General features: G+C 36.0%; 1 protein-coding gene and 1 long non-coding RNA gene across 2 annotated transcripts in view; both read right to left on the minus strand.

Annotated features, from left to right (window-relative positions):
* The window catches only part of LOC125269338, a 195,261-nt gene that overhangs the window by 64,791 nt on the left and 113,748 nt on the right, over positions 1-16,722 (minus strand). The window lies entirely within an intron of this gene.
* Positions 7,874-10,983, minus strand: sox11a (SRY-box transcription factor 11a). The gene has a single exon (XM_048192241.1). It carries the CDS (start codon positions 10,739-10,741, stop codon positions 9,680-9,682), a length of 1,062 nt encoding a protein of 353 aa, XP_048048198.1. The 5' UTR covers positions 10,742-10,983; the 3' UTR covers positions 7,874-9,679.

Here is a 16,722-nt window from a genome sequence, read left to right on the forward strand (position 1 = left end):
CTCATCTCTCCGACAGCAAGTTGACACACAAACCCGCCTCCCCTCACTCACTCGTTTCATTTGCTCAGTATTGTTAGTGTTACAGGGCTTGAATTTTGGCGTGGGATTGCACGTATTGCGCATAATTTTACTCTCAGTCACACCCAAAGTGCGCGCACATAAAGCTGCTTTTCAGTTATACTCTCAGTTATTTTTCGATGCTTATTGCTTAAACAGTCAAATACACACAAAGTAATGTCAAAATGCCAGTCTTGGCGAGTATTCACATAAACACAGTCAGTTATGTTTTAAGTGAATGTAAACAGTTGAGAAAAAAACGCATGTGTAACAGTACTGCATACATGTTGATGGCACATAAAAAAAAAATATTCCACATCATTTTTTGGTTCATTTGGGAACATTTTATTGATTAAAAAAAAATTTCCGCCCACCCTCCCCCAATCCCAAAATATTTTTTGCGACAATGGTACAGAGTCATAGAGAAAATTAACAAAAGGCTTCTCTACACCTTCATACACACACACACAACTTTTTTTTGTACAGTTCATGTAATTTTAAATAAGATTACTAAAGCAAATAATATTGCCTTCTTCTCACACCATGTGCTCCTGTGACCATGTGTCAGAACAGGACGTTCCACCTTTAAATGGTGCTTGATATTGACTCCAACACCTTACTGAAATGTTCTTTGGTACTTTCTCAACCTTTCTAATTGGTTGTTATCATTTAAAGAAAAATTTACTAAGCATAGGGCTTAAGAAAATGTTCCGTTGCCTGAGGGCAACGCTGTGCTGTAGAGGGATAATGGATACATGCGTCAGGTCTTACAGTGACAGCAGCCTAATTCACCAGCTGCCAAATTATGAGATAGGCTTAATGTTCTAAATATCTATATGGCAGTTTTTCTCCATGATATCAATGTCCAAATTGTGTCCAGTGAAAATGTTGAGTGGCTAGTAACTTTGGAAAACCACTAGCTACAGTGGCTGGTGAACAAAAAGTTCATGTCAAGCCCTGCAAATAATTTATTTTACCAGTAGTGATGTTGTACAATGAGGATACTGTCATGTCACCAGAAAAAAAGTCTTCAGTGGTACAATGTGTAGTGAGCCAGTGTCCCTACTGTCCTTACCCGTGCCCAAATTCATGTACACTATATACTGATTCACGACCTAGGAAGCTAGGGAGCTGAGTGAGACGCACCCAATGATATTTCCTGTCCTATGGATGTTGGATCCCAGAACATTTGAGCTCATTTATAAAAAGTGCATTGCCAATGGCAGTCATACCATGTTGTGAATGTTTTCAGAAAATCACTATTTGAATTGCAATGCCGAATAGCATTCTTCTCTCATGCACTTTTTGAGCACACTTGTTTGATACTGTTTACGTTAGACACCCATTAGTCAAGGCTCTGTTTATTCAAGTTAGGCACGTCATAGCAAGATGGACACAACTGCAAGGAATGATCGCAGATATTCGATACGACTCTTTGAAGACCATGAACTTCAGTTTCAGTTCACATTACACAGTTTGACACCACTGAACGCATATGCTATAGTCCCAATTAAAGGGTGAAACAGCTTATGAAAAACTAGAGCACTATGAATTTCTGGGGTCTGTCAGTAGGCTGTGTAATTTCTAACTCATTTCATCACTTGTTTTTCCCATTCTGGCATGCAACCGCCAATCTCTTTGGCTCTTTATGACTCTTTTACATGGCTTAGAGATGCAAAAACTCCAGCTGTTAAGCCTTGGGCGTGACGAAATACACATTTCTTTCCCATTTTCTCTATTTTTAGACTATACTCAATATTAACACCTGATACAATGTCAGTTCAGTTGGGAAGTAAAATTCGCCATCCCAGAAACCAACAGCACAGCATTCATCAAAATAAACCTCTCCTAGTGACCTAAGCTTCCTGTGAGGAGCCTGAGGGGGGTTTGATGTGCTAATTATTTACTGAAGCAGTAGGGACTTTCAAATTAGACCCCATGCTGATGCAAACTATGAAGAGTAGCCCTAATGGGGTAACCCGGGTAACATGTGAATTGAAAGAGAAAGCAGGGGACATTGGGGATTACAATGGTCACTGGGCACAGTGCATTGGAAAGAGCCTCTATAGTGAGCAAGAATGGGAGGGGCCAGTCAAGGCCTTAGAACAGTATTAAATTACAGATGCATATGAATGGATGAGCAGTTGCTGCTGGCTTGGTCAAAATTGTATACCCTTAAGCTATTGTTCTTTACTGCTTGCGTTGGGCCTAAGAGGGAGGCTGTGGGTGGGGAGTTTTTAACCGTTATCACTTGTATGAGAGAATAGGGAACTTGTTCATATTCATTCCTGAGAGGCAAGTTCTGTACCACTTATAAGGGACAATTTTGTTAAAGATTTCTGCATTTAAAAAGAAGTGAATAAGACAATGCAAGTGCTTTGAATTGTAAAAAAAAAAAAACACACAAACGTACAGGCTGAATGAGAGGTTTGTGCCGGACGGGCTCCTCTTGTGTCTCTGCGGAGAGAGGAGAGGAAAAAAGAAGGGAAGAGAGAAAAAATGGGGGAAAATTACATACCTAAATCCATGTATCTGGGCAGCCATCCAAACAGACTTTTCCAAGTAGATAGAAAAAACATACAAGGGAGCAGTGAGCAGTAAAACTCTAATATCGCTCTCAGTATGATCACAGAAGGTAGATTACCTTTGGATTTAGGATACATTCAACGTTTTTCTCTCTCACTATAGCAACAGATGGAGTAAAGTGTAACTTAAATAAACCAGGTAGCCTAAAACATTAAGTAAATGGCCAAATTTATGTTAATACATAATTCTGAGTAAGATTTAAACATGGCATTAATCTCTGGATCCAGTTTAGTATGTACTGGAATAACATTAGATTAATGATAAAACGGTCATGATTACATTGTATGATTAAAACAGGTTTAAAACAACCGTGGCCCAAAACTGCTCAAATTTAAGCTCTATTTTGAACTGAGGGGGTATTCTGTAAATGGAAGAAGCAAATAACCCACCGTAGGCATGCTGTATTATCTCTGAGCCCGATGGTGCAAATCCAGCTTAGCTCATGTTTACATTTTGAAAACGTTCCTCGATGTGGTGAGATGCCAAGCCGAAGCATGGCTCCGAGGGTCTCTAGGGACATGCCACAAATCTCAGCAGCGCAGCAGGGGTCAGGGATCTTTCTATAGGCCTGTCGAAGGGCCAGCACATGTAAACCCATTAACACCGAGAATTTACTTAATGCTAAAAGGACAAAAAAGATGTTGTTCGGTACAAGTGATAGTCAGTGAGGTAAAATATGTAAATACATTTATGTTTACTTAATAATTATGCCATAATTAATTATACATTTAAAGTAGTGGACAAAAGTGATGTTACATTTTCATTTTGAATGTACTGAAATTTTGAAATAAAAAAAAAATTGAAAGTCAATTACAATGCAATGAAACATGGCAAATTCTGCAGACATAAATTTTGCCAAGAAATTATGAACATGCAACAACAGGATATAACTGATTATATTGTAGTCAATATATGTTTTTTTTTTTTTTTTTTTTTTTTTCTGTGAGCTTTTTGTTACTTTGCCAAATAATCAATATAACAAAGATTAGTGTTTTGTTCTTCCATCATATTTAAAATATTTAAAAATATAAAATAGTTTCCTCATATTTTGATTTTTACTGAACTTGTAGAGTTATTTAAATAATAACTTTTTTAGCCATCACTGTATGTATAATTATGTATGTTATTATTATTATTATTAGAAAAATATATTATTATTTATATATTTTTTATGATCACTGTAAAAATAAATTGTTGGTTTAACATAAAAAAGTAAGTTACCTGGTTGCCTTCAAATTTTGAGTTAATTGAAATTAAAAATTTGAGTTAATACAATGAAGGCGATTGGTTTAATCAACAGAAACTTAAAATATTATGTTATCTGAACCACATTAATTATCTAAGTTGATTTGACAAAAGAAACAAATGTTGTGATAACAAATCATGAAAATATTTTTTTTTTTTACAGTGATGTAATGTATATATTTTATAATATAATATATGCATTTTAGAAATAAAAAAAAAGAGTGTTGAAATGGAAATATGTCCATAAAGGCAAAACCAAAGGGAACAAATGCAGTATACATATTCTTTGTCTGGGCAAATTTCACTTTCAACATAATTAATAATTCTATCTCTCTCTGTCTCTCTCTCTCTGCAAAAAACAAAATATTAATAACTGATTATGTTGTAGTCATTATATGTTGTAGACAATATATGCGTTGTAGTATGTTTCAGTCTATATATAAACAATTATTCCATAATTCCATATATTCCATTATTATAAGTATATTATATATTAATTATTTTAACATATATACAATATATAATGTATTATTATATATTAACCTTATATAACCCTTTTCCCTTTTAAAATAAAACACTGTGAAATTTGCTGACCAAAAAAAAAAAAAAATCTATTGGCTTACATAGTGGTGTACTAAACACTTTGCAAAACAAAGGAAGTAAATCTGGCGAGGTTCAATAGCCTGGTGATTGACATGCAATGCAAAGAATGGACAGCAAGTGACAGGAACATAACAGGTCATCCTTTCCTTTGCACAAGAAGAATGTCACCACAATTGCTGAAATGCATTTCTTATTACCAGTTCAATAGCTAATCTTTTTTTTCTTGTACTTTGAGTTCCGAGGATGAGTGATCTATCTGATAGCAATAAACACCGGTGAGCATTTCTCTCGCCAAACATAGAAGCGCATCCGACAAAGCAGAGGATATTAAGAACGCGGTTCTCGCACACCACACTGGCGAGAGAAAAACATCTTTGTTGTCATGGTCCAATTTATTATTTTTGTCTGAGGTAGCTGAAGCAGAATGACATAGACGTGCAACCCAAGCCCTCAAATCATCTTTCAAGAAGACTTGCTAAGATTTTTAGCAACACATCCAATCTAAAAATGTTTAAAACCACCAGCTTCTTTTCCAGGAGCCTTTATGTAGATGTCACATGTGGCATTTGGCCATGAAATCCAGATTTTATGAATGATTTAAGAGCTCAAGGCATTGGGAATTACTTTCTTTTGTCACCGGTTTCCAACTACTGGACTTGATAGATGTTATCCTCCTCAATGTCTACCAAGCATTTCAAATTTCCATTTATTTAAAGAGGAAATGGAGGGAAATTTTAACGGGTCACTAATTTCATTTCACTGCGTTCCGGTGGCATTAGGCCGGACCAGATATTTCAGAGGAGCACAAAATCAATGTGCACATTCTGTGGGGAATCGCTCCATGAATCCATTAGTAACTTTGACCAAGAGGTCAGGTAAAGTAATAGCCAGATAAATGTTTTATTACTGATGCCCTGACTGACTTAATGGCCAAACTAAATACATACAGTACATCCATGCATGTCAAACACTTACGATTACATCAGGATGATGTAATGCATTTATCTTTGCTCTCCGTGGCTCTTCATTAATTGTAAAAAGCTGCTTCTTGTTCATATAGGCCATTTGCAGTCTTGCATACAAACACCAGCCATCAGATATCTAGAAAGAAAGAGCCATGTATCACACATTACCAGTGTTGGAGGTAACGGATTACGAGGAACTTGAGTCACGTAATCAGATTACTTTTTCAAGTAACTAAAGTAACGTATTACTTTTATATCTGAGTTACTTTTTCAAATAAGTAATGAAAGTTACTTTGTTTTCCCATGTTTTGACTGACACCCTCTCCAGTCCCAATGCTGACAAAAATCAGGAGTAAGTGCGGAGGTGTCGTGTGTAAACATGGTTTTTGTAGTTCTAGACTAAATGTGAGTCTGTATTCCCAACGCTATCTCACGACCAATTGGTCCGTATTTTACGAGGTGGCTAATTCGTGCAACCTCACTCGTACGAATTCGTACGATTTGTCTAAACCCCAGTGACGGGTAGGTTTAGGGTCGGTTAGGTGTAGATCGTTCGTAAGAATTCATACGAATTTAGCAAAAACATAGAAACATTTGTACGAGTTATCCACCTCATAAAATACGTATGTGAGATCAGGTTGGTATTCCTCAAAATGAATAAAATTGGTGAAATGCAATCTCTGAATATTGCACAAACCTGCAATAATTAAATATATTAAACAAATATACATTTATGTATTTAATCTCACTTTATTAACCAATGTATTTGCTGCTGATCTTCAATTATCCAATTCAACCATACTAATAAGCAAAAATGACTTTAGAAAAACATCACATTTGTGATCAGCCTGAAGCTTATTTATTCCACTTTTGGTGTGAAAGGGTCTTTACATTTGCCAATAATAGAATTATTTTGTTGTTTTTAAAAATAAACAAACAAGCAAGCCCTCCCAGGTGAAAAAAAAGTAACGCAAGAGTAATGGAATGCATTACTTTCCATTAAAAGTAACTAAGTAATGCAATATTGGGTAACACTTTTTTTTTAAAGTGCATTGTACATTGTATTTACTCAAATAAGTACTGAGTACTATTAATTAACTACATGTACTTACTATAGAGTTACAGTTAGGGTTAGGTTTAGGGTTAGTTACTTGTTATTATGCATAATTTGCTGTTATTACGTACATGTAGTAACGTGTAACTACAGCACTGTAAAATAAAGTGTTACCCAATATTGTAATGGATTACTTTTAAAAGTAACTTTCCCCAACACTGCACATTAATAGACTGCAATTAAAGTGTTTAAAGAAGGTAATTTGCCTATTAAATTTTTTCAGTTCATTCCTTGCAAGATTTAATAAATGCATCTTTAATAGATGCATCTTTAAGAGATCGATTTGCATGCTTCGGAAACAGTTCTAAAAGCAGTTGTGAGCACTTTAATGCTTTAGTAATCGTCTTAAGTGCATATTGATTTGAAAATCTAATGACAGATTATATTTAAGAGTGTTTGTGTATTCTTGCTTATAACCTATTTTTCTAAGCTGCATGACTGGTCACTAGGAAAAAAAAAGAGGGCAGTGGAAGTCGGGGGGCTTCATGGGAGGAGTTGGGATGTGATTAGTGGCAGCTGTGGAGCATTCATGTTGCGTCTCTCCTCTTCACTCCAACAGGCCACAAAATCCCACCAATCACAGGACACGGCTTTCAAACAGCGCAAAATTTGATTTCTTAAAGGGGCCGTTGCTTTGAACGGGAGGAATTGTTATGATTTAAACTGGTAGCTTTTACTGGTTCCTGCCAGGAAAGATGTATATTTTCAAAGCAAAATCAGGTTATGCAAAAGCTGGTAGCCCACTCATTACGAACAAACAATGACATCATTATTTCATTTAACAAATTGAGAGGAGATTTTATGGTGGTAAGTATTTGTTTATTAAAAGATGAGTCGAAGAGAGGTTTACATTTGGAATGTGAGGCTAGACTGCCTTGTACTTCACCATGTTCCCTGGCAAAGAGTCCATCATATTCCAAACCTTGTATCAAAACAGACTTTATGTAAGACCCACATAAAAATAAACAAAATATGTTTAAGTGCAAGAAACTAAAATACAGGTTTACGGTTGTTGTTGTAGTTGTTGTTTTTAATAGAAAAGACGGCAGTCTTGAGTTGAAAATAAACTGTTTCATCATATGAAACGAGGAAATGGAATGTACCTTTTTTTTTTTTTTTTTTTGCTTTCTTGGTTTTTCTTCAGCCAGACCACCGACATTCATTATTTGCCCATTATGGCACATTTTCAAAAGTGAGTCAGTTTCAAATTGGTTGCAGGACATGAACTGTCCAATTTAGTGGGTCAGTTTAAAGAGAAATGGTGGGGTTTTTTCTCCACAGAAAAGCACACTACGTGACCATATTCAGTTACGATCAGTTCCAGCTGATTTCTTTATTCATCAATGACTTCAGCATCATGACAAATAATGATGTTGACAGAGCAAAAGTCTGCCTGTCCATCATTTTGCTACAAAAATTGCAAATAAAAAAAAAAAAAAATGTAGATGGTCTGCATTTACAAGTAAATATATTGCACAAAAAAATGAAGGGGAAACAGTATGTGCCATTAGAAAGAAAAGAAAAAAAAAATCCAGTCTCACACCTGCGATTTGGGACCCATCCACATATCACGAGTATGATATACATAAACTCCTAACTTTACTATTTTACAGTACATATACAATCTTGAAACTAATACCAGCACTGAGGTATGCATCTCCCCCCTCCCCAATGCCATATGTTCTACAAATACTCAACAAATTTGATCTACAGCTGTACAAAACCTAGCTTAAAATCACAAGGCATTTTTGATGCAAGTTTTAATTTAAACTTAATCCTTAAACCAGGACTCCCTTGCATGCTTAACACAAATGATAAAGGGAAGAAGTGCCTGAAACTCACTGAGTGCCCAGTAAGAACATTCCCTTTTTAACTGTACAAAAATATGCCTGAAAATAGTTTGCTTTCTTTTAAAAAGATGAGGTCTGTTATGTATCAAAATGCTTCCTCTAACACCTGCAACTCTAAGGAGGTTTAGGCTGCTTAAGTTTCAAACCAGTAGGTAAACAGAATCAGTTTCCAAAAAAAAAAAAAAAAAAAAAAAAAAAAAAAGATTTTAAAAAGAAAAAGTTCCGGCATTTAGAAATGACTAAACAACGTTTGAAAGAAACGTCCTGAACAATAATAGTTCACAGATTTGCTTTGAGTCAGTCCACAGTCTTTACATTTTCAGCTCCCTGCAGTTAGAAAGAGGGTATAAGATGCATAGAAGTTCTCAGATTTTCCCTTTGTGGTCCGCTTTAGTTGAACAGTAATTGTAGACCTACAGAAAAATCCATAAAACCCTGTCATGCTGCCAGAAAAAAAAACGTCTGCAGACTTTTTTCTTTTTTGCTACAGTACCAGCTTCATGAGCATCTAATTCCTCAAACCTCTCCCCGCCTATGGCAAGCCATTTTAACATTTATTCCTTCAAAGTACCTAGTATCTATTTTTTTTGTAGTTAGTAGTTATTTTTTTAATTACTAGTAAGTAATCCAATGGTGACTAGCATATATATATATATATATATATATATATATATATATATATATATATATATATATATATATATATGCAGCTACTCAAATACTTGTACTTATTAATTGCAAACTAATACTTATTCTTTTGCTAGTAGTTTTTTATTATTATTATTATTATTTAGAGAATATTCCAGTTTTATTAGTATTAAAAACATTGAAAATACACTAGTACATATTTGCTAGACACTTGTGGTTTTTCAACTGTTACTAGTAGCATTTTAAATTGAATTATAAAGAAGCTATTCTGATTACTTATGCCTGATTACTTATGTAAACTAGTGTAACAAGTGAGGTAAAAAAAAAAAAAATGTTAGTACTGGAATAGTGACTATAGCACATGAAACTAAAAAGTAAATAAATACTAGTCACATTTAGATAACTTCCTCGTAATTAAATAATCGATACTAACAACACGAGCATAGATACTAAATCGTTTAATGAAATAAATGTTTAAAAGGCTTGCCATACTCGCCTCCTTATCAAATCCCCTATAGGTGGACCACCAGAAGAAGGCAGGGGAAAGAAATACGTACAGAACAGAGCATTATACCTCTCCCGTGTGTTATTACTTGGGACTTGTCTTTTATTTAGTATGTAAAAACCAAGTCAGAAAAGTTCGCTTCCAGCCAGTCCCCAGCTATCATTTCGCTGAGCTCAGGCGTGCAATAGTCTGGAAATTCAAAGTGGGAGCCCAGGCTGCCCTCGCTAAAAGACTCCAACTCCTTATCCACCAGAGAGAGGGAGAGATTCCCTGGATTTGGGTTGCCCAGCTCCGAGCTTTGCGCGGAGGAGGCGAAGTTCAAACTGAAGTCAAAAAGCAAGTCGTCCGCGTCTTCGCTAGAGCTGGAAGACGTGGAAACTGACCTAGAGGATGCTGGTGAGACAGATGCGGGGTACATTGTGCTCTGCTTGGTGATGTTTTTGAAGTTGTAGAAGAGTCTGTTGTTCCGGACCTCCTCGTACATGCTGGCGCCCTCGGACTCCGTGGACGAGCTCAAAGTTGGGCTGGCGGGAACTTTCGCTACGTTGTAGGCTCGGATCGGATCCTCTTCCTCCTCCTTCACCCTGACTCGAGAGTCCTCCTCGGAGTCGATGTCGTCGTCTTCATCCGTGAATTCACTTTTAATGACAGTCTTTGAAACTTTCATGCTCTTAAACGCGTACTCATCTCCGTAGCCGTGAGATGATTTGCTCCCCGTCTTGCTCGTTTTCAGTTTGGGACATTTCTTGGAGCTCTTGGACATTTTGTTGCAGGACTTCTCTGGAGATGGTGCTGAGGGTTTGGAGGAACTGTCCAGCTTTGGTTTCTTCTTGGGTCTGTATTTGTAGTCGGGATAATCAGCCATGTGTTTCAAGCGGAGTCTTTCGGCTTCCCTGATGAAAGGTATCTTTTCGCTGTCCTTCAGCATTTTCCAGCGCTTCCCCAAGCGTTTGGAAATCTCGGCGTTGTGCATGTCTGGAGATTGTTCCATGATCTTTCTCCTCTCGATTTTAGACCACACCATGAACGCGTTCATCGGTCGCTTTATGTGTCCGGTCGCGGTCTTGCACCAGTCTGGGTTTATCGAGACCATGAATTCACTTTCGTCGGAGTCGGTGGCTTCTCTGGACATGCTGTCCGTTTCGCTGTTGTCCGTTTGCTGCACCATGGTGCCGTTGCCGTGTGTTGTCAGTCCAAAATATCACCCGCGTGCGTCTGCTCGCTCTGCGCCTTAGAGGTTCACCCACTCTTTCCAGAGTTACAAGCCGCCTTCTTAACTACTTCTTGGCTTTTTCATGTACATGACATCATGGGTAGCGCTCCAATCACACCCCTCATCTCCGCCCCACAGACTCCATGCAGCGCGCTTTTAACCCTTAACGCGCTCCCGTCTGGACCCACGCTGTGCGAGACACGCATATCACTAGATAAACTGAACGGGATTGCGAGCGTCAACACATAAACACGCGAAACCAAACAAACCAAATGTTTCACAATCCTTTACGACGATGTGAGACTATAGGAGCGAGTCTTATGTTATGGAAACATTTGTGTATGGCAAGCTCTTTTCTCTCACCATTCAGACTCTCTCTCTCTTAATAAAATACTGAAGGTGGCGCTTGGACACTGTTCCTGTGTTCGCATGTGGGTGATTCTTCAATTAGGGGAAATGTTCAGTCTTCTGGGATGGTTTTATAGGAAGAAAAGCTTTTTAATAAAACAATCATTCTAGGATAGAATAGATGCTATTTAATTAGTTGGAAAAAAAAAAAAAAAAAAAAGTGCTGACATTTTTAATTATCAGGGCTTGTTCCCAGACTAACTTCTGCTCGATAATATGTGTTAAAATCACGTCAATTCATTTCAGTTGGTATTTGGTATACATTGCCATCACAGTTTTATGGTTTATGTATAAGGAAATAAGAAGCAAGCAAGTTCAAGGCTAAACTAAACTAAAAAAAAAAAAAAAAATCATTACCATCCGACATCATATCAATAATCCAGCACACACATTACACCACATGAAGTTGGATGATCAAGGCCACAATCAGAATTTTATTGACGGATATCTAATACATATTTTAACGTAGATGATGTTCACATTTTTCACAACGCCTATCATTAAAGAATCATCCTTATATCCATCTGCATAATCAATTTTATTGAATAAAAAAGTGATAACATCTACTTTTATTTGTCTCATAATTTAATATTTTACTCTAATTGATCATTTTATGAGGATATAGAACTGGTGCTTTTGCAATAATAAGGATTACGGTACTTCTTTTTAAAATGTATTTCTGCATTTAATGATAATTATTCGCTATCATTGTAAATATTCTGCAATCTTATGTATATAAAAAAAAAAAAACTTTCCCTAGAGCGATCCATTTAACAGCGCACTTGTGCTTGTCTACAGTGTCTTATTTCTGCCAGGGAATACATTCATTTTCAGTTTTCTCAGCAAAAAGGGAAAAGTAAATGGCAGTTCTTGGTGAGCTTCATTCAAAGCCAACAGATCCTTTTTCCTGCCCACTGTGGTTAGCAGTCAGTAATGTTACTTGAAACTATGCATCTGCCAAGGCATCCTGTTTTCTGTCCCCTAGAGGGCAATCACTAGCCCTTCAGAGACCTTACATCACCCTCACCTCTGATGATGGAAGAAACTGCCCTGAGCAGTGGACATGTGACTGTAGTTTTGCCTAAAAAGGTAAGACAAACACAAATGACAAGCCTGCATCTCTCTCACAGTGACCACATATTTCTGCTCATGTGTCTTCAATTCTCCTTAAAATCTCAAGGTCATCCATTTGTAAATAAAAACACATGGTGACATACAGGAAACCTGTGCACTCTATAAAGCCAAGATATTCTCCTCTGCTATTGGATGAGAAGAAATGTTGAATGAACAAGTATCTATGGATGCGGTCTGCTACCTTGCTGTGGTTCGGTTTGTGTTACATCATCGTTCTTGTGATAGGCTCGCAAACAGAGGTGAATCTGAGCTGCCTAATGATGTGCTGCTCATTAGCATGGCTCGTTAAGGGCTGTGAATGAGGTGAGAGTGTCAGCCACTGCAGAGGTGTGAGTCATCCTTAAAAAGGGAGGGTCTGTGCAGGGAAATCTGAGACATCCTCTCTCCCCTGACTGCTGCACAGAGTGCACACACACACACACACACACACACACACACTTGTTTTTTTGTTTTTTTTCTATCATGGCAGGGACTTTCTATTGATTACTGTTGTTATAGGGTCAATGACATGACGTGCATATTTTTGTGTCCAAGTGCATTATTTCATTTTAAAATAATTTGATAAATTCATAACATACATCGCTTTATTCTATAAAACCTATTTAGTTTGAATTCATTTTTAGTACATTTAAATAATACATATTTTAAGTTTTGTTATATTAAACCCCCCAAAATGTTAGGTGGTGCAACTGTCCAAACAAATGAACAGACAGGAAAACTATTTAAAATGGTGTCTTAATAAAAAAAAAAACTAAAAACTAAAAACTACAACATCATTTTAGGTTTGAAACCTTTCATATATACAAATTTTATAAATATCAGTAGTTTTAAAGCTAACTGAAAAACTTTTGAATGTCAGTGTGGCACAACTGAACATGGCACTTTTATGATGAATTGACAAAATAATAACAGTAAATGATAATGCATCATCTAGAGGACCTCAACTGATCCTTGTGGCAGTGTGAAAAGGTTTGTAGATCTCTCAAATACTGGAAAAAAAATGCTAAATGTAGGTTGGTACACTTTCCATGTCAGGTGGTACAACTACAGTATATATACACATACACCTATTTGGTTGTACTGCCTGACATGCTGACAAAAAATGAATTTAAACACGTTGAAATGTTATTTAACAACTGAAACTTGTTTAAACACATTATTCATGACTCAAAAATATGCATTACATCAGTTTTGAAAAGATTTTTGAGAAGACCCGGGCAAAAACAATGTATTTTTTTTTTTTCATTCACCATTAGGTTTCAGGATTTTTTTTTTTAAACCAAACATGGTTTAAAGATGATTCTCAACTACAGTATGTTATGAAAGATAAAAAGGAATGAATTGATTTACCATTTTGCTCTACGCAATATGTGGGTAAAATTGCCATACATGGGTTTTCCCATTCAAAGCAATGTATCTATACACTGCATCTAATTTGCATATTAATGTGTTCTTGGAGCAATATGTAATTAAAAAAAGAAGTGTGATAATGGGAGTAATAGTTGGCAACATTTTCATAATAATATCTAATATTTCATAGCAATATTGATATGCAATGTATTTCCCTTCACTTGTTGTGTCTCCTAAAGTGCCTGAGGACATGTATGAAATCAATGCCCTGTTTTGTAACAGAAAGTCATATTTTGATTAGAAATCATAACATTTTCCTGAGATGTTGATTTAACAATCAATTTGAAAATTAGTCAGATTTAAATATTATCATATTTCCATAAGAGTGCTAAATTTTATCAATCAATCATTTTTAAAGACCAAGAAGTTGTTGTCTTGGTGAAACTCCAAACATTTGGTATCTCTAAAAAGCCCTAAATGTGCTCTTTACAGGACACCCAGACTTAAAACTGTGACATGTATGGTGTCAGAGAAATTCACTAAAATATAATGTCCTCATACGAGGACACAGGAATGTAGGAGGTTAAAAAAAACATATTTTTTGAAGCTTTATTTGTCAATGACCCAATAATATCGACCTCCCACTAACCCTAAATTCTCACAGAAACCTTTTTGCATTTTTACATTTTCATTAAAACATTATTTATGTTTATTAGACTGTTTTCTATGTATATGTATATGTTCTATGTTTTCTACTGTTTTCTGGCTGATATATGATTTCAGGATTTACTGTCCATTTTGTTCTCACAAAGCAGACAAAACCACAATGTGCGCACACACAATCACACCCTAAAGTACCAGAAGGGATAGGTAAGTCAACAAGAAAAGCATTGGTGGTCTTCGTAGTTGCTGTCCACATGTGCATCCTATTATGCTTTTGAAACTCTCACTGTTCTTCCAAAAGAAATATACGAGTTGAAATAGTGTGTTGAATTGAAGCATTATTATTATCACTGGCTGTATGACAACCTGCTTTGTTTTAGCAGAGCCTCTTTAAAATATTCATAGTGTATTTGCAAGAGTAAGTAAAGAGGGAAACACTTTATTTTGATGGTCCATTTTAGAGATTGTACTGACTATAAGTAACTTTGCAACAACTTATTCTACTAACCTGAACTCTAACACCTAACCGTAGTTACAAAGTTACTAGTTAACAGAATGTCTAAAGTGGACCACTAAAATAAAGTGTATCCATAAAGGGTATGGATATATACACAGCCAGATTTTGGATCCATGCATATAGAGTTTATCCAGAGTTCCATAAAGTTTAGATTTAAAGAGTTTAGATAACAGAGGGAATATTTTATGATGTATAAAACTACAGCGTAGTTTTATTTGTTCTGAACATCCCTCATAAAATATTCTCTTGGTTATCTAAACTCTTTGAAACAGCTGTTTCTATGCAAGAGCACCGAAGCATGGATCAATACAGAGTCAGGGTAAGGGTTATCTGATGCTGCAGATGCATGGATCCATCTCCTCTGCATAGCCTCCAGACAGGTGGGCCTCCTCTGACTGCTATCTGGTGAGTTAACAAAGGCTAGGAAAAGGGATCGTAATAGGGGCCTATAGAGACGCAAATAAAGTTCTCACTTACATAACACATTCCTGAATATTCCTCTTGCTTTCATGGAGTGGTTCTTGCCTTGAAAGGGTATTTTTATGCAAATAACCTGATCACCTGATAATCATCATTTGTAGTGTGTGGATGGTACAGATATTTGCATCCTATCAGGAGCTGCTATGACAAAGAAAACGCATCTGGATAGTGTTGTTAATGTTATCTCAGGAGTTTTAGATTGAAGTATACCCTGTACTTTGACAAGCTGAACCTGTGTGGAATAAACAATCGTTGGTTTAAATGTAGGCAAATTGTATACAAAACATATAATCGTTCTAACAGTCACCATCTGCCAGATGAAAATACACTTTTAATGTAGCAACGCATTCATGTGAGACAAGAAGCTACTAGGACAGTAATGAGTTTCACAGGGGATGCAATTTACTCTGCAAATCAGTATAAGCGCAGCCGAAAACCAGACTTAAAAAAAAGTTCTTAAAGCATAATTAGAACACACTAAAGAAGAAATATTTTAATGAACATATCTCAGCTGAGACATGCATTATACACTGTGTGCTATATGTAATACATTTGTCTAAGATTTGTCTTTTTTTTTTTTTTTCTAGGTCCTATGATTTTGAAGAATGAATAGTAGCACTGTACCCTTCACTGTAAACCCGAAAAAGTTGGCAAAACTCAAAAAATTTGAGGCAATCAGTTGCCTCAACTTGAACCAATACTTTTATTTGGTACTCATACATTTTAATTATTCCTAACTTGAAATGTTTGAAAACTTGAAAATACTTACTCATTAATTTGCTAACATGTTAACAATAGCATCATATAGCACTTGCTGAATGAGTGTAGAAATATAAAGCATTTAACTACTTGCTCTCAAACCAAGCCGCATGCACCACTAGCCACCATGATGTTAACTCTCCAAAAACCCACATTAACAGAAACTCTTCTAAATTAGCATAACGAAACATTAATCACTACTAAATCTCCCACCTAACATTAATCTTGCACAAAACACATTATATAAAACTTAATTTTAGCATTTACTTTCCCTTTCCAGTGCCATGGGCATGCCGGGAAATAGAAATCCCAGCCCAGTTTCAGTTAAACTTAAGTTCATCTAAATTAAGAGAAATAAGTTCATAAAACTCAAAGCAATGAAACAGTTCAGTTTACTTAAAATATATCAGTTCTGTGAACTTGAAAAAAAAAAAAAAGAAAGAAAGTGCTAAATACTCATAAAAGTTAAGTTGAAGGAACTAATTTGTTTAACTTAAGTTTGTCCTACTCAAACCAATGAATTATTTTCAGCATTAGAGTTTACAGTGTTGTTGGCAAGTAACTGAATGTAGTGAGACTACTAACTAAACCTTTCAGTATCGTGCCTGTAGCTTAGTGATACATC

The sequence above is a fragment of the Megalobrama amblycephala genome, linkage group LG5 (genome assembly GCF_018812025.1).
Source record: "Megalobrama amblycephala isolate DHTTF-2021 linkage group LG5, ASM1881202v1, whole genome shotgun sequence".
Classification (NCBI taxonomy): domain Eukaryota; kingdom Metazoa; phylum Chordata; class Actinopteri; order Cypriniformes; family Xenocyprididae; genus Megalobrama; species Megalobrama amblycephala.